The sequence below is a fragment of the Phyllobates terribilis genome, unplaced genomic scaffold (genome assembly GCF_046119375.1).
Source record: "Phyllobates terribilis strain yellow unplaced genomic scaffold, ASM4611937v1 Scaffold_9__5_contigs__length_417890890, whole genome shotgun sequence".
NCBI lineage: Eukaryota > Metazoa > Chordata > Amphibia > Anura > Dendrobatidae > Phyllobates > Phyllobates terribilis.
In genome coordinates this window covers 228,847,466-228,872,045 of record NW_027362769.1, presented here as the reverse complement: position 1 = coordinate 228,872,045, position 24,580 = coordinate 228,847,466, and the positions used below count along the sequence as shown (strand labels likewise).

Genomic DNA, 24,580 nt, shown 5'->3' with positions numbered 1-24,580 from the left:
ACTGATCGAACACTGAACAAATAGTGATAGTGGGGCTGAATACTGATAGTGGGGCCGTGGCCTTAATATGAAAGCATGAGCTCTCATGTGTTATCATGAGAGATTCTGAGATCTCGTGCCTTCACTTCAAGGTAGGTAGGTAAGTAGGGTGGTGGTCACAGAGTTGTGAGACTCCACTCTGCATTTTTAGATCCCATTACTCAGAAGTTTGAACATGACATGCTAGTGAGTCGAGTCCTTTAGGTGACATTAGGGACACTTGTCAGCATTTCTGGTTATTGTTTAAGTTTTAAACACGACCTTCAGCAGAGATACAAAATGACAATATGGCCGCCTGACCAGAAACACCCTTTAACACCGGAGGAAGATTAAAAAATAAATTTTTATTCTCTACCCGCCTGCAAAAGATTTTATTTACAGTAAGAAAATTTGCATAAATTATTTTCCAAATATTTCTAATAAAAATATTCAGTCTGTTTTATTGTCTTTATTGATCTCTAACGTCATTGAGTCTTCTGTGTCGATATCAGATGATCCCTCAGAAACTTCGGTACTATCGGAGGTTGGCCCGCTTTCATCCTCAAGGTTACCGTGATTTTCAGTCTCTAACTTTGCATTGTTTTTGGCTTCTAATGAAACCACCAGAAACTTGAGCAGTGCGTTTTCTGCCAGAAGACTTTCAGAAGCGGCTACCAGCTCTTTGATCTTATCTGCCATGGTTCCTGCCTCCCGGGCTTTCTGCTCATACAGAGCTTGCAGTTGTCCCTTGTGATCCTCCAGGGCTTTGTTGTGCTTTTCTAATTTTTGTTTTTGCACTTTAAGGTCTTGTGCATCTTTTCTCGCTTCTGAAATATGTTCTGCCAGCTGATCCTGAGCCTCATGTAAAACATTAATTTCTGCTCGGAGTCTGTGGATCTCTCGTTCCAAGTAAGAAACATGATCCTCTTTGTACTGTAGGTAGTGCTTGGGGCACGAGGCTGGTGGATCTGTTCCAGTGGAAGGCAGGGTGGAATATTTGAGTAGAAATCTCAGAAGGTTCGGAATGGTGATCTGCTCGTCCTCCGGATACTTCACGCTGTTCGCTTTCCTGTAGATATAGCAGGGTATAATTATAAACTGGCAATTACACGAGTACAATTATACTACATAACACACTAGATGACCATTAACGTCAGCAATGAACTAAACTTCCCTACACAGGATTTATGCATGTGAGCCCAAATAGGGGCAATGATGGCAATGTATGTACAGCTCTGTGGAATAGGATGGTGCTATAAAAGAAAGCATAATAAATCTATAATCCAGAAAAGTCCAACCTAGCATAATCTCTAGCAGAATAAATCATCACCGCAAGTGGACAAACACCCCAAAATCCACAAGGAGCATTGTCTGCCATCAGTGGACTTTTCAGCATATCAACGGGCAGCAGATTTGTGCAAATATTCTGCTGCAGATATTTCTATAATAATAATAAATTATTTTTTTTTCCGGCAGCACGTGCATGGTTGTCGCAAGCCCCAGTCAAAAACATGGCAAAAAAGCAGATAGGGGATGAGCGAGCCTGCTTGGATAAGGAGATATTCGAGCGTGCTCGGATAGAGGAGACGGAGTGCTCGAGTCAAGTGCTCGGGTGCACGTGGCCTCATGTATCGTGGCTAATACAGAGCCGCTAAATATGCGGACGCGGCTACCCGAGCATTTGACTCGAGCACGCTTGGATAACTGCTTATTCAAGCAGGCTCGCTCATCCCTAATAGCAAAAATTTCTGCACCAAATTAACCATACGTGAAAGTCCCCTCCATAAACATTAAACCAACGTCGGCCGATATCCACATGTTTGGCTGAAGGTCTAATGTGTATGGCGGGTGCCAGAAGACAGGTGGTTGGGAGAGATGTTGATCGTACATGTCCAATTGCAGACTGTGGATCATATTGTTCTCCCAGAGATAAAGCGCTGGCCGACATGTCATCTGGCGGCTTTCTCAGAGAACGAAGGAGCGCTCTGTCAAATGAGTGCTCCTGTGTAGGGGAGAGTTGGCTGAAATGTCTGTCATCCAATCATTCGGCTGACAGCCATCTGATTTGTATGGCCAGTTTTAGATCACCACTGGGTCCTGTAAATTATTATTAAGGAATTATCTAATAGAGTCTAGATTGCTCCTTCGCTCATAATTCTGCTGGCCACCCTTAGAAACACGTACAAAGTTCTGTGGTCTCATCTGAACAAATCTCATACACACAGAATTTAAAATTTGCAGCGCGACAATCCCAGGTCTGAACCTTCACCCTTTTCAGTGTCGAGAGATGAAATTCACAGCCAGATCCACAGGTCACACATGTAGATTCTGCTTCGGATTTATGACAAAATGCACAGGCGGGTCTATGGCAGAGTTTCTGCTTGACAACCCGATCCTAAAAAGATCTTAGGCTACATATCCAGCCAAAACTGGAGCTCACACCATGCACTGCTCTCTGCAAAGACTAATTCATTTTGATACCAAAAGGTAAATCAATATTTTTGTGAATGTAACTAAATTGTATCCATTCATCTATCATACATATCTATGTCTATATACATACACACTTTTTTTTTTTTAAAGGAAGCCTCCCAAGAAGCATAAGTGTTTCTGAAAATCTATTTTAATATCTTCTATGCTTATATTTGCACCTGGCAGTTTAAACCTCAAAAAGAACAAGAAAGGTAATAGAAACCTTGTGAAACCTAATCACCGAGTACATGGATAACTGCAGACTTAAAGCCTACGTGGCTTACGTTGTGCCACACATACAAATTAATTCATGTACATGTGAAAACCATTATGTTTCTTATAAGATAGAATCAAAGAGTTCACTGCAAAAGTAACATAGGGCAACAACTCCCAAAGCAAAAAAAAAAAAAGCTTTATAGGCTTTAAAAGTGGTAATCCCCTAAAAACAACTCCCATCTATATGGACTATTTGTGCAACTGAGTATTGATGAGGGCTCAGCTCCCCCACCGCTAGGTCACAACAGGTCAAAGGAGTTAAGCCCAAGTCACACTAAGCGAGATCGCTGCTGAGTCACAAGTTTTGTGATGCAACAGCGACCTCAGTAGCGATCTCCCTACGTTTGACACGTAGCAGCGACCAGGCCCCGCTGTGAGATCGCTGGTCGTGTCGAAATGGCCTGGACCATTTTTTGATCGTTGAGGCTCCGCTGGGTAGCATGCATCGGGGTGTTGACATCTTACCAAAGACCTCGTTGGCGACTCAGAACTGAGACACATAGGCGCGCATTTGCGTTGTTATACAGATCATTACGGGTCGCCGCATCGTTGGGAAGATCTGACTGTTTGACATCTCACCAGCGACTACATAGCGACGCAGCAACGATCCCTGCCAGGTCGTATAGTTGTTGGGATCGCTGTAGCGTTGCTAAGTGTGACGGTACCTTTAGAAGTCTGCGGATATGACGCATACAGTAGGTGAAAGAAAATTGGTGACATTTTATTTATTTTACTAACTTATATAGCACCATTTATTCCACAGCGCTTTACAATGCATTGGCACTCTTCCCATTGGGGCTCACAATCTAAATTTCCTATCAGTATGTCTTTGGAGAGAGCCCGGAGGAAGCCCACGCAAACACGGGGAGAACATACAAACTCCTCGCAGATGTGGTCCTTGGTGGGATTTGAACCCAGGACCCCAGCGCTGCAAAGCAACAGTGCTAACCACTGAGCCACCGTGCTGCCCAATACTTATAAGTAAAAAAATTTCTAAAAGGTGCTATTGACATGAAATTCTCTCTAGCCGTCAGTAACAACCCATCCACACAGGCAAAGAAATTAAACCATGGATGTCCATAAATTAAGTTGTGAGTCATAACGAGAAGTGACAGTATTGAACTCACTTACTGAAATTTATTCAATACTTTCTATAAAAGCCTTTGTTGGTGATGAAGCTTCAAGACGCCTCCTGTACAGAGAAACTAGTCGCAGGCATTGCTCAGGTGTGATTTTGGTACATTCTTCCACACAAACAAACACTCTTCAAATCCTGAAGGCTCCATGGGCCCCTTCTATGAACTCTGAGCTTTAGTTCCTTCCATACATTTTCTATTGGATTCAGGTCAGGTGATTGGCTCGGCCATTCTAGCAGCTTTATTTTCTCTTTGAAACCAATTGAGAGTTTCCTTGGCTGTGTGTTTGGGATCATGGTCTTGCTGAAATGTCCACCCTCGTTTAATAATCCTCATCATCCTGGCAGATGGCAGCAGAGTTTTATCAAGAAGATCTCTGTACATTTGTCCATTCCGCTTTCCTTCAAATCATATGAAGTTTGCCACTGCCATATGCTGAAACCAGCCCCACACCATGATGTTCCCACCTCCAAACTTCACTGTTGGTATGGTGTTTTGGGGTGATATGTGCCTTTTGGCCCCCAAACATGGTGTGTATTATAGCATCCAAAGAGTTCAATTTAGGTCTCATCTGACCAGACTATATGCTCCCAGTATTTCACAAGCTTACCTAATGGTGGTGAGCAACCTTTAAAACGCACTAGAACATACTTTTTGTTCAGCATGGAGTTTTGTGTGGTAAGTGTGCATACAAGTCATGAACATTGAGTGCATTACTTATTGTTTTTAGTAAAACTTTCTGTAGCTCTCCACAGGTGGTCCTTGGCTCTTGGACAACTTTTCTGATAATTATTTTCACTCCTCTGTCGGAAATATTGCGGAGAGCATCTGGTCGTGGCCGTTTTATGGTGAAACGATGTGCTTTCCACTTCCGGATTATGGTCCCAACAGTGCTCACTGGAGCCTTTAGATAGTTAATTCTTCTGTAACCAATGCCATCAGTATGTTTTGCAACAATAAGGTTGCAGAGGTCTTGAGACAGCTAACTGGTTTTACCCATCATGACATGCTTCTTGTGTGGCACCTTGGTAACGAGACACCTTTTTATAGGCAAACAGTTGAACCAGCTGATATTTTTCACTAAGTGGCAGGATTGCTTTCTAATTACTGCTAGATTTCAGCTGGTGTCATGACTTTCTGCACCTCTCTTTCTTCAGGCGTTCAATACTTTTTCCCTGTATCATTTCTCATTATTACATATAGTTTATGGACATCTATGGTTTGATTTCTTTGCCAGTGTAGATTATTTCACCTGCTGTATGTGACATGTAAGCAGCTTAGAGGTTGGATTTCTCATGACAGGTCTCTACAAAAAAACATATTATGTTTATTAGGACAAGCACTTACTCAACCAGAAGACTGCTTCAAAATGAAAAAAAAAGCGCTGACAAATTCCTTCTAAAATGGGCCGAGCACCTGTAGTACTCCAAAATTGGGAATTAATTGACCAAAATTATTTTAAAATGAGCTGAACTGGGGGCCCAAGGTTGAAACTCCTCCTTAGAACCAACCACATGCATGAATATTGCAAGGACACCGCATTAATCAATAGGTCGAAGGTCCAAATATCCTCCCTTCAGGTCAGTTGGAGATGGCACTTACACTTTAAATGAAGACACTATTACCCTGTTATTCTGCACAATGAGGTGACTTATTGCCTATCCATTGCGGATGATATCTGTCAGTCTGTCATTTACTATATAATCCAGTGCTATAATGAAGGGATCATTGGGGCAGAACACTGCGGTATCTACAGAAATGAGCTTTATTTGCATAGGATGAGCAGGAGATTATAGCTGCATGCGTCTCAGCCGTGAAGCCAGCGCACATGTTCTGCTTGTGTATTTATAGTATAGAGGAAACAGGACTACGATGTTTTACAGTAAAACCATTCTGGTTATTAGCAGAAATGCCCTCTACCCACTTTGCTTCCTCTTTATCAGACGCCCCAACAAGTATGAAAAGAAGCAATGTCCCTGAAGTCAGAGGACATCACTTACACAATGCAGCTATGAAAAACTAGTTTGCGTGTTCCTTTTATTACTTTTTTCTTAATCTCCAGAGTCTTAAAAAAAAAAGTTGCGACACGAAATTATGTTACGCTCTGCTCAAATATATTAGAGGATTTTTTTTTATTATTATTAACCCCTTCACGACATATGACGTATAGTAAGGTCACATATCGTATCTCCCCCTTTGATGTGGGCTCTGGCGATGAGCCCGCATAGTTTCAGGCACATCCACAGGTGTCCCACCCACAGCTGTTAACTAGTTAAATGCCAAGTAGTCAATCTATGAGCGCAGTACTTAACTCACGGAAACCGGATGCGCGTCACTAGATCCGCCAATCGGCGCCGTAGTCACATGATCGCGAGGCGCCAATGGGTTGGCATGACAACCCGGGGTCTGCAAGAGACCCCTGTGGTTGTCATTGCCGAACTGCTTTGAGTGCCGCCCCGTGGCCTGCGCTCATAGCAGATGATCAATTCTGCTACACATAGCAGGACTGCAGTCCTGCTATGTGTAACACAAGCGATCAGATGATCGCAGCTTCTAGTCTCCCATAGAAACTATTGAAGCATGTAAAAAGTGTTTTTAAAAATATTTAAAAACTGTAAAAAAATATAAAATATAAAAAATACCCCCATTTTGCCCCATTCAAAATGAAAAATACACATATTTGGTATCGCCAAGTTCATAAGCCCGATCCATCAAAATGTAAAAAGAATTAATCTGATCGGTAAACTGATTAAGAAAAAAAAATCTAAAGCACTAGAATTACTTTTTTTTGGTTGCCGCAACATTGCATTAAAATGGTATCAATAAAAACGTCAGCTCAGCACGCAAAAAATAATCCCTCACCCAGCTCCAGATTGATGCAGACGCTACGGGTCTCGGAAAATGGCAGCATAAATAAAAAGAACCTATAGATTTTTGGTATCTACAAACTCATAATGACCTGAGGAATCATAATGGCAGGTCAGTTTTAGCATTTAGTGAACATGGTAAATAACCCTCACCTCACCCAAAAAAATAAATTGTGGAATTGCACTTTTTTTGCAATTTCACCGCACTTTGAATTTTTTTCCCGTTTTCCAGTACATTATATGGTAAAAGCAATGGTGTCGTTCATAAGTACAACTCGTCCCGCAAAAAACAAGCTCTCATACGGCCATATTGACCTAAAAATAAAAATAAAAATTATGGCTGTGGGAAGAAGAGGAGCAAAAAACGAAAGCGCAAAAACGGAAAATAGCCGGGAGGTAAAGGGATTAATACAAATGGAAAATGTAAGAAAAAAAAACAAAAAAAAAAACAGTAATCAATTGTCTAGAAAAACCTGTCCGTCAAGATGGAGCAGATAAGCTGCGGCATACATGTGCCCTACCAATAACCTGTAATGAACGCCCCAGCAAGAGCTGCCAAAGTCTTCAAGGATTTAGTCTTCATTAAGATTTAGTGCTTACATTTTTACATGATCATCAAGAACGATACAGATAAAGTCAATGTATTAAGCAGCAGAGGGTTAATCAGTTATGGCTGACACTGTTACTGTGAGGTTGCAATATCATCCAGGTGATTCCAACCCCAGGATCAATGGTTTGTAATTCTATGTGGTGCCGAAGGTGATGCCACCAGTGTGGCACATGCGTGGTTACTGAGGACATAGGACAAAATCTGCACAGTACAATGAGAAGCAGCCAGTTTAATCAAAGAGGTTGAACAAACATATCCTGTGAAACGTTTAGGAATTGTAACCATTTTTCTATGAAGCCTCCTCATTTCAGGGGCTCAAAAGTAATTGGACAAACTAACTTTACCATAAATAAAATGTTCATTAATACTTTGTAGAGATTAATTTGCAGACAATGACTGCCTGAAGTCTGGAAGCCATGGATGTCACCAAACTCTGGGTTTCCTCCTTCTCTGTGATGCTTCGCCAGCCTTTACAGCAGCTGACTTCAGTTGTTGCATGTTTGTGGGTCTTTCTGCCTTATGTCTTGTCTTAAGCATGTGAAATGCTGCTCAATGAGGTTGAGATCTGGTGAGTGACTCAGCCATGGCAGAATATTCCTCTTTGCTTTAAAAAACTCACAGGTTGCTTTCGCAGTATGTTTTGGGTCATTGTCCATCTGTCCTGTGAAGCATCGTCCAATCACCATTGCTGCATTTGGTTGAATCTGAGCAGAAAGTATCGCCCTGTAGACGTCAGGATTCATCCAGCTGCTTCTGTCTTCAGTCACATCATCAATAAACTCTAGTGGCCCAGCGCCATTGGAAGCGGTGCATGCCCGCGCCATCACACTGCCTCCACCATGTGTTACAGAGAATGTGCTGTGCTTAGGATCATGAGCTGTTCCAAGCCTACTCCATGGTTTCTTCTTCCCATTATTCTGGTACAGGTTGATCTTAGTTTTGCTTTTCCAGAACTGGGCAGCTTCTACATATTTTTTTTTGGGGAAAAGTTTAATCTGGCCTTTCTATTTTTAAGTCTGATTAATGGTCTGCACCTTGTGGTGAACCCTCTGCATTCGCTCTCTTGAAGTCTTCTCTTTATGATAGACTTAGATACTGAAACATCTACTCCCTGGAGAGTGTTCTTCACTTGGGTGGATGTTGTGAAGCAGTTTTTCTTCACCATGGGAAGGATTCTGTTATCACCACTGCTGGCTTGCGTGGACATCCAGGCCTTTTTGAGTTCCCAAGCTAACCAGTGTAGTCTTTATTTTTTTTTTTTGCAGAATGTACCAAACTGTTGATTTGGCCACTCCTAACATTTCTGCCATCTCTCTGATGGACTTTTTTTTTTCAGCCTACTGATGGTCTGTTTCTCTTCAATTGAGAACTCCTTTGTCCGCATGTTGTAGGTTCACAGCAACAGATTCCAAATGCTAATTCCACACCTGGAATCAGCTCCAGACCTTTATCCTGCTCAACTGATGATGGATTAACAAGGGAATAGCCCATGCAGCCCATTAAAGAGCTTTTGAGATAATTGTCCAATTACTTTTGGTACCGATATAAAAAAATAAAAAAAAAAAAAAGGCAGCTACATGTTAAAAAGCTGCAATTTCTAAACCCTTACTCCAATTAAAATGTGAATACCCTCAAATTAAAGCGGAGAGTCTAAACTTTAAGCTCCTATTGATTATATAACTGTATCTTGAATATGTTTTGGTAAACAACCAAAGCTTGTGTTACTGTCCAAATATTTCCGGACCTGCGTAACCACATATATGTACAGAGCATTTTAGAAATGTGTAGCTAGATGATAATTTCTAAGGAAAAAGCTCTCCTGGAGCTGTACATTAAAAAGGGGTTGTCCACATCTGAGGAAATTGTTGGAAAGCCCTGCAGCTTGCCAATTCCTAAAGGTGTAATCACCGCTAGGCTCTGACTCTGCTTGTGATTGCAGGTGGCATCATATGGAGAAGAAGCTGTGAAGGGAAAACAGTGTTGAAGCAGCACTGTAGGTCCCCTCATTTTCAGGATCGGTGAGGGTCCAAAAGTTGGACCCCCCAAAGGTTAATAATCCTTTGGGGGGGTCCAACTTTTGGACCCTCACAGTGAGGGCAGATCTTAGAAATTTGCAAACCTTTATGGAAATGGGATTACCACTTTAAGTTAGGCCCATGAATACAGCCAAATGAACTCCCAATCATATCAAATGGCTAATCCGTAACTTCCAGAAGGCAATAATCTTATTTTAAACGAATCCTTCAGACTATTTGAAAATACAACATGGTGCATGCAAAAATTTATGTTTGATATAGTGCAGAAATCTCTATGTGGAGGTTTGTTAATCACAGCCTGTTGCAGTGGTCCACTGTACACTATGTATGTTACATGCTAGTTTAATGTCAGACATTACTGGGCTCCTCCAAGTAGCAGAATCATAAAGGTGCCCCCATAGTGTATTACTGATAACTAAAAAATAAACATATCACATAGCTCAACGTTCTCGTCAGAAGAAATAAAACAATTCTGGGGTAAAAAGGTTCAAAAACGTCATACTACTTACCTATGCTGGGGGAAGAGCATAATGGTGGGTACACGGTCCACCATAAACTCCCAAGGGAGATCATTCTGTGCAATATTTATTCTGGAAGGAAAGTGAAGGAAAAGATCATTATATCAGCAGGAGAATTTACTAATCACCACTCACAATTTTAATAAAGGGTCAAGCCAGATGAGGAGTGATTTTAATGTAATTGAGATAGTAAGTTCAGTCTAATTTCCATTATCATAGCTGTCCCATGTTCTAATATCCTACAAGAGATCACGATTAGTGATAAGATTAGGAGGTATTCCCTTCCACATCAGGAGGAGAGCGGGACCAGGGACATCATAGTCTATTGAGAACTGGTGGGTCGGGTAAGAAACAGGTCAGGAGCACAATCTCTGATGGGTTGCATCCTAATTGGTAGGCATCAGTAAGGGAGGAGAGTGAGGCAGGCATCATCATGCCAACATGTGCCGGGTCACGTAATGAACAGGATAGGTGCACGATACCTACCGATAATATAGGTGACCCGTTATATCAGTAAATGGGCCGGTGACACCACATTATTATCTGCTGGCTCGTGTCACCTGTCCTGTTCATTACGTGACCTGCCACGCATCAGTGACATCACCAGCCCCACTCACCTCCCAATGCGGAAATGAGTGGAGACTGATGACCCCCTTCAAGAAAGGGGCTGCAGACTGGCTCAGTTTATTAGCTTTTTGCAAGCCATTCTGTGTCATGGTAGATGCAGAGAAATTTAAAAAATAAATAAATAAATATGGGTGGGCGGGAAGAGGTAAAGCACAGTGGGTATTTTGGGACAGCTATCACACTGAAAGTTTTTTTTAGCAAGTTTGATCAGTTTCAATCACATTGAGACAACTTTATCTGTTGGACAACCCACTTGTCCAGACGGGGAGTGTTTTTTTATTGGGCACATAGTAGTGAATCTGTAGTTACAGCAGTGCCTATGTTTGGTAAAAAGGTTTTTCGTATTGCTCTAACCACTATGTGGGTGTTTTTACACTTTGGGTGTAAAAGTCACATGAAAAGTTGCATTCTGTAAAATTGTGGCAACTTGTGCAGTTTAGTCATTTCAGCCAGACTGCAATGTATGACAACCCCAAGAGTAGCCTGCACTGCAAACATCCAAGGTGGTACATGGGTGTCATGTAGAAGGGAGTCTCAAATGTAGCAGTGTGATAAAAGACAGAGCGCCACAGCTTTCAAAATAGCTGAAACTTTCTACTCTGAAGAGCAGCTCTGGAGCACAAACTGCTGATACTACAACTTTACAACTGTGGAAACTAAAAGAAGGTATATTTGTGTATTATCTGGTTGGAAAGCACTTCCAAGGATCTTTTACGTTACGGGGAACAGGTCACGTGAAAAAAAAGCTATTATCCTGTAGATATGGAGTTAATCTGCAGGTTAATAGCGTTCTGAACCTGCCTGGTGTCCGCACTTTGAGCCTCAATACCGGGAGGAAATGAGCTTTATTCCTCCCGGTAGTGTTCGGTTTCAGTCATGGGGGCAGCACCGGCACAGGTCCAGTCACTACTCTGTGTATAAAGAACGGCAGGCCCTAATGCAGAGTCAGTCAGTCCCGGGGCAGGGGCAGTTCGCTATTAGCAAAGAGAACAATAAGAATGTCCAGCATCCGCAGCATGTAGATAGGTAGGGTTAAAAATGACTTTCATTGCGACATTAAAACAAGAAACAATAAAAAGGCATATAGCACAAAAAGGGGAGTGGGGGCGGAAAACCAGGAACACAGGTCTACACGTTTCGAGAGTATATGCTTAGTCAGGACAGTGTTCCCGATTTTCCGCCTCCCTTCCCCCTTTCCCTTTTGTGCTATATGCCTTTTTATTGTTTCTTGTTTTAATGTCGCAATGAAAGTCTTTTTAAACCCTACCCATCTACATGGGGCGGATGCTGGATTTTTTTCGTTCTCTTTGCTGCTGCTGCACAGAAGCTGTCTGGAGGTTCTGTGCACCGCACATGTGTTTTTTTCAAGTGACAGGTACCCTTTAAAGTGAACCTGACAGCTGGTATATGATGCCCGATCCACGGTTAGCATGTATCCGGCACTGGCTGTATGATCTCAGCCATGTATGTGTGACTCTAAAAAGCTGCAGTGTTTCAGAGAAAAATCACACTTTAAAAGCCGCCGGGGACTAGTTGGGACAGGCGGGTCCCTGGCAGCTTCTCCCCGCTTGCTGCCCTGGAGTCTATGTCTTTATGTGCACATAGGCAGAGACCTGTCAATCCAGGGCGGCGGGCAGGGAGAAGCTATTGAACCAGGTTTTTCTCTGAAACACTGCAGCGTCTCAGAGTTACACACACATGACTGGAATCGTGCTGCACATAAAACAGGCAGCATGTATAAGCTGTCTGGTTCCCTTTAAAAATATTATCATATGCTTATTTCAATTTAATCTAGAAAAAAAAAATGTAAAGATTTTTCAGCCATATTGTCACCAGTATATCATCCATCTGTCCATTTTTACATGTCAATAATTAAAATAAATTATACTAGGTGAAAATAGCTTCCCATGTGAAAAATTGCAATGGATCTGTTAGACAGATGCCACACAGACTGTGGCAATATAGCATTAGTTTTGTGTTTAACAACCAATGAAATGTATGCGGCAAAAATCGTTAATATTTATTGCACATATCATGTATATATCTTGTTGCTGACAGCCCATCATCAGGATCCTTTATAATTTTATCTACTGTACTTCATAAACTTTAATCATTCTTTTATCATCAATTTACTCTTTGTTTTGTTCCATAGGGTAGCATACTTTTAAAATAACATTCACAGCAATACTCACCCTCCCCAGGTCCCGCACTTCATCTCTGCTGGTCTTTGGTGATTGGCTGCAGCAATGTGCACTACTGATGTGAAGTGACTGCTGCAGCCTATCACTCGACTCAGCAGCTTGTGCCACCTACATTGTCAGAGCCGCTGAGCACTGTAATTGGCTGCAGTGGTCACTGTAATTGGCTGCAGCTGGCCCCAGGGATGGCTAGTATAGCAGCAGCTGTTACTTTAGACGTGCAACCCTCTGGGACAGTGCTTATTAAAGGGGTTATCCGGTTAAAAGGTTAAACAACCCATCATCCTTCATGTTTGTGATCAGGTTAATACATGAACGCTGATTAGCTGTTACAAGCCACAAATCCTCCACAAATCTGGTGCAACAACCAGGCTACTAAAATTCACAATTAAAAAGGTGTAACAGAGGACTGGTGATAAGTTGTGGATTGCTGGGCGTCCAATCGCTGAGATAACCCACCAATGTCAGAACATGGTACTGGTACCCCATGCACACCACTCCATTCATGGTCTTTGGGTAGGACCCCCTTAGGGGACTCCAGAGCCTTGTTCTCAGGATCGGTGTGGGCCTCCAGTGGTCGCACCCCCAAGTGATCAATAATTTATCACCTATCTTGAAGTTATGGTGGGCTAACTTCTTTAAATGGTCCATCTTCTTGCAAAATACCTCAATTATCAGTGCCAGACTGTTTGTTTATGTGATAATACTATCTTACCTAGCAACAATGAGACTGTCTGTAGCCAATAGCTGCGAGAGTCGGATAAAAATATGATTCAGAGTGGCACAAAAACCACACCAGGTTGTATAGAACAGCAACAACACATCCTGCCAAAGAGACAATTGTGGTTATACAGGTTGTCATGACTGTAGATGCAAACAGATATGACCTCACAGTCTAGAAAGACATCACTTCTAAGTCTCTGAAATCAGTTTTTGAAAGTAGCTGCTTTCTGGTTGGCCCGTTTACATCACATAGAAGACTGGCATGATTGTAATCCCACCACTCGCCCACGGACAATACTCCATTCATCAGCTCATTACTGGACCCGGAACGTGTGAATGGCCCATTGAACCGGACTGCCCCGGAGCCCCAGCCGGAGTCTGCCTGGAGCTGGAGTAAAGGCGAGTTATTATGTAAGGATGGCAGAAGAAGAAAAGCCCGGCATTCTGCTCATCCTACAGGAAGCCCTTCCGCGTAGACAAGTCATTGTACAGACACAGCACAAACCTTTCCGCTGTCCAGAACAACATGGCGAAAAGTAGTAGTCGTAACTTCAGTGATTAGTTGTGATCGTAACGCTCCTAACCCAGGGTCACTGACCAGATGCCTCCGCAGCGGACTGTAAACTTTGCTGAAGTTCTGGATAAAAACCTCTGAAAAAAGGAGATTATTAGGGCTATTATAATATTGCAGAGGGGTTCTAAATGCATCGTGATTAGTGATGAGCGCAAGTGCTCGTTACTCGAGTTTGCACAGAGTATCGCGGGGGCTCGAGTGAGATGTTCGAGACCTCCCTGACTCGTGTTTCACTGCGGCTAGACAGCCACAAAACATGCAGGGATTGAAAGTGTTTGTCAGTCAATCACTGCATAGTTTGTGGCTGTCTAACGGCCATGAAAAATGTGGCCGCAGGGACTCGAAAATGTCACTTGAGCACCCGCGATACTCGGTGCATACCCGAGCACCCTAAGAAAACTCGAGTAACGAACACTTGCACTCATCACCAATTGTGATTAACTACAAAAATATACATGCATAAATACTATTCCTAAAATAGGACTCAAGACCTTTATAGCACATACGGTACACAGTTGTGTATTGAAATCAAAATCGGGAGCCAATTATGTGTAATCAAAATTGGATGCCAATCAAAGCCACGATCTTGGGCAAATACATCATTCTATCACTAGAAATGTCACCCATCTACAAAGTCACTATTCTACTGGAGTCACACATTCAGTTTTTGATCCTTGTGTCCAAACCAGAAGTGAATCCAGAAAAAAGAAAAAGTAGTAGTGGTCTTTAGGTTTCCCCATTCTTTTTGTGCCCATTTCTGGCTTTGGCTCAAAGATCACATGTGAATTACCGTTTGTGGAGTGAACTGAACCACTCCAATAATTTTTTATTAAGTGTGTGTGTAGTGTGAGTGCAGTAACTTACTCACAGATTGCCGTCTTTCCCAGTTTAGAGCGCCGCTCCGATCCTCTGCGCACTCACTCTACTTCTATTCTGATTTGCCGGCTAACACTGGGGTCTGTGTGTGACCGGAAGTGGCTTTTACAGTGTATGTCTATGGGGTGTCAGAACGAAGCTTCATAGACTTACAGTGTAAGGGTAGGGTCACACCACCGTTTCCTCTACATCCAAGAAAAAAGGTCCAATTACTCTGATCAGAAAGACAGCAAGCGTAGGACAGCACCTCACCACAAATAAAATATGTAGGTAATGGTTGCAAGTATCCACCATAAAATCCAGCAGTGAAAAGAGCGACAACAGCATTCACGGTAGCAAAAGATATCTTCTTTATCGTTACATCACAAAATAAACTGAGACATCGAAACGTTGCTGCCTCCCTGTATTTCGTGATGTGATAATGAAGGAGACTATATTTTTTGCTACTGTGGATGCTGTGGTCGCTCTCTTAACCTTTCAATTACTCGGATCAGACTTTGAACAGAGTAGCATCAATTTTTCTCAGACAAAAAAAAAATTGCGTTTGGGTCAATTTTTTTTTTCACGGACATATACACTTGCATTGCCAATTCGACACTTGGTCAAAAAAAGAAAAAAATTGGACATGTGCTCAGCCCCATAGAATACCATAAGTATGAGTGCTATCCGTGAAAACCACATCCAGCACTTGTCCGAGAAGATTGGTCGTGTGCACGAGCTGAAAAAAGTGACTTCTGAGTCACACAGACCCCAGAGCCGGTGAGTCGGGATAGAAGTCACGTGAGTGAGAAGAGGAGTGGAGTGGAGTGGTGCTGGAAACTGGGGAAGACCGCAATTGGTAAGTATATAAATGCACTTGCACTGCAGTCCACACACATTTACACAGGTTTCACTAATAAAATAATTATTGGGAGTGCTTCTTTAATAGATGTTCGCAAATGTTGCAGCCCTGACCCCCTCCCTTTTGTCATACACCATGCCAACCCTGCTAAGCATTGGTCAGTTTTATTAAAATTGGATACTTTTGCACAAAAATGGCATTTACCATAATCTGCAGCTTTTTGGGGCGCCTTTTATGACATAAGGTATGCCACATATTAGCCCCAAAAATACCTCATGTGTATGGACAGCCTCAGATAGTGATGTCAGCTGATGACAATGTGAGACACGGCTAGATGGGCATACCTAACGTGGGTCCGATGAGGGTCTGACTCTGGTCTATGACATAATGGACCTCTTCTTTCAAGTCAATGATAGCAGCAAACTTTCTCTCCTGAGCGGAGGCTCCCAGCCGCTCGGCATACAACCAGGATAAGTTGGAATCCAGGAGATACATATTTAAGGTCTTGTTGGTCCTGCACCTGAGGCCAGCGATACTGTCATTGCTCATATGATAGCTGGAAGTGACTTGCTCCTTCTCCTCAATATGAGGCACTATATGTGACAATTGCTCATTAGGGGCCTTCCCTTGGGAAGAAAGCACAGAGAACGCATAGTCTTGGCTGGTGGTGGAAGCAATCAACCCTCTGCTTACTGTCTGACAACAAGCAGTGTAGAAGAAATAAGGGCTGTAGAAGCTGAGGAAGTTGCTGCATTCTCTCACAGATGACATTAAGGCCAGGAAGAAATGTTCTTGGAGGTAGAAGGACTCTAAGGCTGCGGTGATGTGCAGAAAGTTGCAGTTTTGCTCAGTGACGGAGCTCAGAGAGACTCCTCGGCTCTGGTTCACACAAAGCTCACACACGTTCTGGACCCTGGACAGGAGCTGCCACTTTGGCAGGACAATGGTGTTACAGCAAGAGAATGGCGATACAGCTGGAAATGACGCTGAGCCCAGATCTTCTCGCTCCTGGTGGTCAGAGAGCGGCCTCTGGGTGCAGCTGTTGTACCTCAGGACAACTTCCATGATCTACAATACACACGTCACATATGGTTAAAGAGAATACATTTAAAAACAAAAACTGTAGACAATGGGATTAAATAGCAGATTCACCATAATTGTCATGGTTTAGTGAATGGAGCTGTGACGCTAGTGTGAACAGAGCCTAGGTGCATCACAAGCAAACTGCTGGAGTTTCAGATGACAAACGAGTACTAGCAAAATGTATCATGTAGGGTAAAAGCAGATTGGGTGAGGGGTCACGGACGCAGACGCTCCCATGAGCCGATAAACAAGTTGTGTAACCTACTGTGCTCCAAAGAGAACAAAGGATTATGCAACGCTAACAGAATCCCCCACACGCCTCTGGAAACAAAGGGAAAGGCTTTCCAACTTTACGAGTAACCGTCGCCGCTTTAAGTGTTTACCCCATAACTTAATAGTACAAGTGAAGATCAGAAACTCCAATATATCTCAGAGAAATCTACTTTCTCCTCCTGGACAGATAAATTACTCGCAATTTACAGCTACAGTAATATCTGGACTTACGAGTTCAATTCATTCTGTCACCGAGCTCTTAACTCCATTTGCTCTTATATCAAATTAAATGTCCCCATTAAAATGAAATTAATCCGTTCCAGCCCCCCCCCCAAAAAAAAAAAAAACCCCACACTAATTTTTTTTTTGGGAATTTTTCTTATTTAAAAACACCCAACTTAAATATAAAATACAGTAATGTACAGTATGAACAATTAATAAACATGTAAAACTATTGCACTGTACTTTATATAAATTCACTTAATAGTCTTCACATATAAATATAGCAAATATTGAACCCTAAAGCCAACACTCCAAAGAGTCAGAGAGTGCACATAATAGTGCAGTATACTGTACCTTGCTGCACATGTGAAATAACATACAGTACTGCCACAGAAAAAAATAGCAGAAGCATAAACTAAAAAATAACCATTATCCTATGTGCAGCCCCATGTCAAATGCATGCAGTGCTAAAAATCGAGTCCATCCCAGGAAAATGCAGGCATACCACTACTTCCATATTTAAAATGTCTTGACATGTTCTCTTTTCAAGAGGCTTTCAATGAAATCTGCGTGTAGCTTTACTGGAAACAGCTAAACCATGAGTAGCCGAATGCTAGCAGACAGTAGCCACTAACCTCATCCAGCAGGGGCTGTTCTTCAGCAAGTGGGTTGAAAGGTATGAACATGAAGAGGGCCGGGCCTTTCTTCAGCTCATTATTCAGAAGAAGACTTTTACCACCATAAGGACGTAGCCAACGTAGCAAGCTCTCCCGGTTATCTAATGCCCACTTGAAAATATTTGCAGCTGTGAAATTAGTTACATGATTAGGGTACACCTGCCAGTAAAAGGAAAAAAAAATAAGTAAAAAAGGACTGAAACACACAAAAAGTACAGAATAAAAACCAATTTGGGACTGGGCCACTTTCCCCATTTTCCTAACCAGGCACACTTTTGGGGTTTTTATCATACATGAGATTTCAACAGCTATAAAATAATGTTTTTTGTTTGGATATTGAAAATAATTTTTCACACTACATGGGACTTCATTTCTATGTCACGTTTACACTTTTTTAATTTTATTTACTGATACTGGGAGAAAATGTAAAGAAATAGGTATGTGTAAATACATAAAAACATATTTTACATTGTGTTCCCCTTTCCATAGAAATTAATGTTGTTATATTTTGGATAGATATATGTTTTCAACAAGAATTTCTACCCCCCCCCCCATAAAAGGTCTTAAAAGACCTTACTGTGGGCATCTGAACACATTTTTATTGCATATTTCCTCTTAACTGTGGCTGGTATATTGTCCCAAGTTCAGAGGAAATGTGTAGCAGAACTGGCTGGGTCTTTGAGGACCCAACAGCTCCTGCTGACTCCTTACACCCAGCGATCACATGATCACTGGGTCCAGAAGAGGAAGCACTGTCAGTGCACACAGTGCTTCCTTAGCGCAGTGTAAACAGCGATCAGAAGCACAAACATAATAAATCCTGTCTGCACCTAGGTGGGGAGTCCCAATGGGACCACCAAAGGGTGCCTGAACACAGTGTGAAACCACCCTTTTTTTAACTCCTGAAGTACTTACTAAAGATGAATTGAGGTTTCTATGCAAATAGACACTTCCTGGACTGCTGAGAGAGATTTCCTTTGCAAGTGCTTGACGAGTGATTACTCCAAAGCGTATAGTATCTATATAATCTGCAGAGAAAATGACAGGAAAAATTAGGACGATTATTTTATTTTTTTGAAGAACAAAGACCACAGAGTGTCACCTAAACACCTTTCCTATACTATTCAGAGCACTATGACAAGACCCACAAGTATCGTCAAGGCTTCCCCATCAGGGTGAAAAACCCTGCAAGATTTCTCCCCCATGTCAGAATACTTGCAATTGCTGCCTACCTGTCTGTGATAAAGGGGAATCATGTGGATGAATTGGGATTGAAACGCGGCAATTCAGTCTGATGTGCCGGCCCATATACATGGTTATGGAGAGCGCCGCACACACCACTACCTACGTCACTTCTAATAATCTTCCTAATGTTTCTTTTAAGTATGCTGTATATAATGTGGTAATATAAGAAATAGCGGTTTCACAACCAAATCCATGCAATACTGCGCTGTTAGTACACCTGGAATGAAGACTAGATGGGTCCGGCTACTACACATTACACCACCCCACACCATAATCCTGGGGAGACAGGTGTGATGTTCCCTTGTGGTGGCCCCTTCAAAGCATTTCCCATGTGGTCTCCACACCAATCTCCAGATATCATTGAATCCATGACTTCAGTCCAGCCTCCATTGCAGCCTTCCTCTGTACCATGACAGCCTTTGAGAGCAATGGCGTGAGGTCAATGAAGAAGCCATCATGAATGTCACACCTACTCCAAGGATTATGGTTTGAGGGTCAGTGTAGGGTAGCTGTACCCCTCTACCTAGCAGGTGTACTTAATCGCTTGGTGTTCCATAGATCCGGTCATGGAACCAGTGGTACAACCATTTGTCCAAGAGTCCCAGGAGCAGTTTTCACCACGATAACACCAGACCTCATGTTTTGTGCAACAGTGAGCAGCCTGTGTGGCCTAAAAGTGCTACATGGCCTGCAGGGTCTCAGTATTTGTCCCTTTTTGAGCACATCTGGATCATCATTGGTTAACAACTGCAAAAAGAACTGCCAGCAGCGGACCTTGAGGATTTTCCCAAGTGCATTCAGCACAGCAGAACACTCCTTAGATAGCAGCCAAAGTGTGTAATGGTTATAAGTGAGGTTATTAAGTGCGGGTGACTTCTGCACGGGCCGCTCATTCTCAATACTGAAGAAGTCAAGATGTTATGATAATGGTTTCCATTTTTTCATCATTTGCACATCATTAACATGTCTATCCATCCTGTGATTTCCATAACTCCATGACTTTTCTTTCTTGGTTTTACAATTTCAATGTTGATAAACGTATAATCGTTTTATCTTCTGACTGATCAGATGTTTAGGCTGTGGGAAACAGTCAGAGATATAACTAGTATTGTGACTTGTAAAGGGAAACGGTCAGCATCTTTTAACATAACTTGTATATGGGGTGAGAAGACTAGCGTCTACACAGCCTCACAACCAAGACCTCTTTGGTAGAGATCTGATGTGCTGGTCGTAAGAAATCTAGAATAGACCATGTAGACTACAATTTCCAAGTGCACTGGCACACCTACAGCGCATTCCAGCCTGATTCGCATAGGACTTCTAGAGAGATTAGAATATCAGGACCCTCAGCCATGGAATAAATACGGCAGAAAAAAAATGCAGTCAAATAAATGAAAGCATTATTTTTTAGCATTTCTGGCAGTTAACAACTGATCAGTATAGTTCACTGAGAAGCGAAGAAAAAAAAAAAAAAAAACTTTAGTTTTACAGCCACCACTGACTGCAGCAAGTGACATTTTCTACTCATTTATTATCCCAAAAGAGTAGATGGCATTTATAATAATCATCTCCTCAGTGAGACCTAATAAAAGCAGAGGAGCCGGCACTGAGTGCGGGGCATGGTAATCATCTCATGATTCACTGCAATAATGAGAGTCAAAGTATAGTCTACACTACCCTGCCGTGGGCACGAGAACACCCAGACATATGGGCACGAGAACACATCTCCCATTATTACAACCCGAGTGATTACATGGTGGGTTTTTTTGCTTCTTTAACAAAGTTGCCCATATTCCAGGTCACCCCCATTACATGCGGTTGGAGAGTCTCTACCAGTGATATCTGTCTAGTAGTTTGCTACAGGCAAAATTAGTTGCAATTTCTGCCTTAAAATGTCCATGTGCACATTCCAACAAGACCTTTACCCTTTCCTGTTCACCCTTAGCCATGGATTTTTTTGCAACGGATTTTAAAGCAACATGAACACGTCACTTAGTGAAGCAAATTCAGTATGGACACCTGTGTATGAACAGATTTTAAAGGAGTCGTCAATATTCAGTTTAGGTCCTGGCACTGCATCTCTATCAGGCTAAAAACTCTTGTTATAACTCATAAAAAAAAAAATATATACATTTATATTTTACATACATACTGGATGGGAGATATGCATCACTGGAGGTTGTTCGCTTCAGTGATATGAACCTAGGAAAATGCTCCAGCACACTAAGTGCTGAGAGGGGTTAATCAGTCATGTTTAAGGCTAGGGTGGGAGGAGTCAAGAGGATAAATACCCAGCCTTCTGGAGCATTCAGTGGTGGGTGGGCCTGGAGGTGCAAGCTCTGGGGTGTTTTCATGTTAAGGAAAGCTGAATATTTTGTGGTTTGTTCCTGAGCGGGCGGAGCCCCGCAACAACACGGACTGCGCCATACGTTATGTTTTGGTTTTCCTGTTAGACCGGGAAGACAGTGTTCGTTTTGCTCCCAGACCTGGACTAAAGCCAACTCCTGGACAGTCTGTGGTGCAACGTGACGTTGGTGGATGAAGCGAGACATGATGTCCCAGATGTGCTCAATCGGATTCAGGTCTGGGGAACGGGAGGGCCAGTCCATAGCTTCAATGCCTTCATCTTGCAGGAACTGCTGACACACTCCAGCCACATGAGGACTGGCATTGTCCTGCATTAGGATGAACCCAGGGCCAACCGCACCAGCATATGGTCTCACAAGGGGTCTGAGGATCTCATCTCGGTACATAATGGCAGTCCGGCTACCTCTGGCGAGCACATGGAGGGCTGTGCGGCCCTCCAAAGAAATGCCACCCCACACCATTACTGACCCACTGCCAAACCGGTCATGCTGAAGGATGTTGCAGGCAGCAGATCGCTCTCCACGGCGTCTTCAGACTCTGTCACGTCTGTCACATGTACTCAGTGTGAACCTGCTTTCATCTGTGAAGAGCACAGGGCACCAGTGGCGACTTTGCCAATCCTGGTGTTCTGTGACAAATGCAAAGCGTCCTGCACGGCGTTGGGCTGTGAGCACAACCCCCCTCTGTGGACGTCGGGCCCTCATACAACCTTCATGGAGTCGGTTTCTAACCATTTGCACAGACACATGCACATTTGTGGCCTAATGGAGGTCATTTTGCAGGGCTCTGGCAGTGCTCCTCCTGTTCCTCCTTGCACAAAGGCGGAGGTAGCGGTCCTGCTGCTGGGTTGTTGCCCTCCTACGGCCCCCTCCACGTCTCCTGGTGTACTGGCCTGTCTCCTGGTAGCGCCTCCAGCCTCTGGATACTACGCTGACAGACACAGCAAACCTTCTTGCCGCAGCTCGCACTGATGTGTTATCCTGGATGAGCTGCACTACCTGAGCAACTTCTGTGGGTTGTAGAGTCCGTCTCATGCTACCACGAGTGTGAAAGCACAACCAACATTCAAAAGTGACCAAAACATCAGCCAGAAAGCATTGGTACTGAGATGTGGTCTGTGGTCCCCACCTGCAGAACCATTCCTTTATTGAGGGTGTCTTGATAATTGCCAATAATTTCCATCTATTGTCTACTTCATTTGCACAACAGCATGTGAAATTGATTGTCAATCAGTGTTGCTTCCTAAGTGGACAGTTTGATTTCACAGAAGTTTGATGTACTTGGAGTTATATTCTGTTGTTTAAGTGTTCCCTTTATATATACACACTACTCAAAAAAAATACAGTTATATGAAAAAGTTTGGGCACCCCTATTAATCTTAAGCTTAATGTTTTATAAAAACTGGTGTTTTTGCAACAGCTATTTCAGTTTGATATATGTAATAACTGTTGGACACCGTAATGTTTCTGCCTTGAAATGAGGTTTATTGTACTAACAGAAAATGTGCAATCTGCATTCAAACAAAATTTGACAGGTGCATATGACGCGCCCCTGGGCCTGTGTCGCACTGCGGTGCGCACGCGGGAACTTACCCGGAGCCGGATCCGTGGAGGGTTGTAGTCTCGTGGCGGTGACCCGGTCCGTGCCCAGGGAGTCAAACTGGACGGCAGTCTATTAGTAGTAAATAGTTGATGACTACGCCACCCGTTGAGTGCAGCCAGGGAGCTGCTGCTGCGGGGCAGACCGCTGAGGCCGATGGTAGGATTATGCAGCGTGATAGTATAACCCCCAACGGGAGGGGTATGGCCTCAGGGCAGCCGACGTGGATGATGGGGGTAGCAGGAACCACTCAGAGACGGTACGGTGTAGTTCAGGGTCTTTACTGGTAACAACGATAGACCCTCCCGGAGTACTTGCTAGCGAACGGGGCCTGGTCAGTCCTTGAGCAGATGGGATCTCCCCTGGCCAGGCGTAGTTGTAGGCCTCCCAAACTGACTGTACTCTTCTGGCTACCTTGCTAGAAGCTGATGTAAGTAGCCCACGTCCCTGAGTGTACCGTGTGGTGCTCACCCGTATGGCCGGTGACTCGGGGCCTTCTAATGGCTTCCGTTCCACGATGGCGGTGCTGGTCCCACGCGTGTGACCGTGCCTTCGGGCTTCTGGGCCAGAGGACCTGAAATCCCCTGCCTGACAGATTCTGCTGCTGGGTAGGAGTTAGTCCCCACAGCCTCGGACTCCGGGTCCGGAAAGAAGTCTTCTTAGTCAGGGCGAGCTCTGCAGCTGCCAGCCCCTGACTCCTTGTGACTCTGCTGTTTCCTATGCTGCTTCTTGTCTCTACTCCACTTGTCTGACTCACCCTGCCTCAGCCCCGGGTTTATACAGGGGAAGTTCTTCCCCTCCCAAGACTGGGCAGGAGGTGTGGCATGCACAGGATCCCTGACCAAAGGACCTCCCACCTGCTCTCAGACATAACATTACATTACTGTGGAAAACCAGACCCCTGGGGTGCCACATTCCCCCCTAGTGAAATTTAGTACTCCGGGACTAAACACATTTAGAAAAACATAACAAGGCAAAAACATTAATAATACAATAAGAAAACATATAAAGATGGTTACGGCGTGTCCGCAACCGGGTGCAGTCTCTGAAGAAAGCAAGGTGTCCATTTCACCAACACAGGGAGACGTAACCAGGTAGGGGTCTGTCCTACCCCGAGTCCTTAACAGTCTCTAGTCCATCCTGGGTTACGCTCCAACTATGTACAAGGATTCCCGGTAAATCCACCAAGGATCCCTAAAAATAACTAGAAACACAAAATTATACACAAGCAACAAGACACAGAAAAACATAAATAAAACAATTTATACACTTCAAATTCTCCAGCGTGCGGGTAACTGGCCTCTAGTGGCCCGAGTGGACCTACGGAGCTGACTGTCTGGCC

General features: G+C 43.4%; 1 protein-coding gene across 2 annotated transcripts in view; it reads right to left on the bottom strand.

The window, feature by feature from the left end:
* Positions 1–363: 363 nt before the first annotated feature.
* TXNDC11 (thioredoxin domain containing 11) overlaps positions 364–24,580 on the bottom strand; it is a 48,200-nt gene continuing 23,983 nt past the window's right edge. For both annotated transcript variants that reach the window (XM_073647718.1, XM_073647719.1), the window contains 7 exons: positions 18,943–19,055; positions 17,986–18,186; positions 16,117–16,840; positions 13,987–14,132; positions 13,474–13,583; positions 9,925–10,005; positions 364–1,087 (listed from right to left, as the gene is read on the bottom strand). In XM_073647718.1, coding sequence (XP_073503819.1) covers positions 469–1,087; positions 9,925–10,005; positions 13,474–13,583; positions 13,987–14,132; positions 16,117–16,840; positions 17,986–18,186; positions 18,943–19,055 — 1,994 coding nt within the window. In that variant the 3' untranslated portion in view covers positions 364–468. The remainder of the gene's footprint in view (positions 1,088–9,924; positions 10,006–13,473; positions 13,584–13,986; positions 14,133–16,116; positions 16,841–17,985; positions 18,187–18,942; positions 19,056–24,580) is intronic.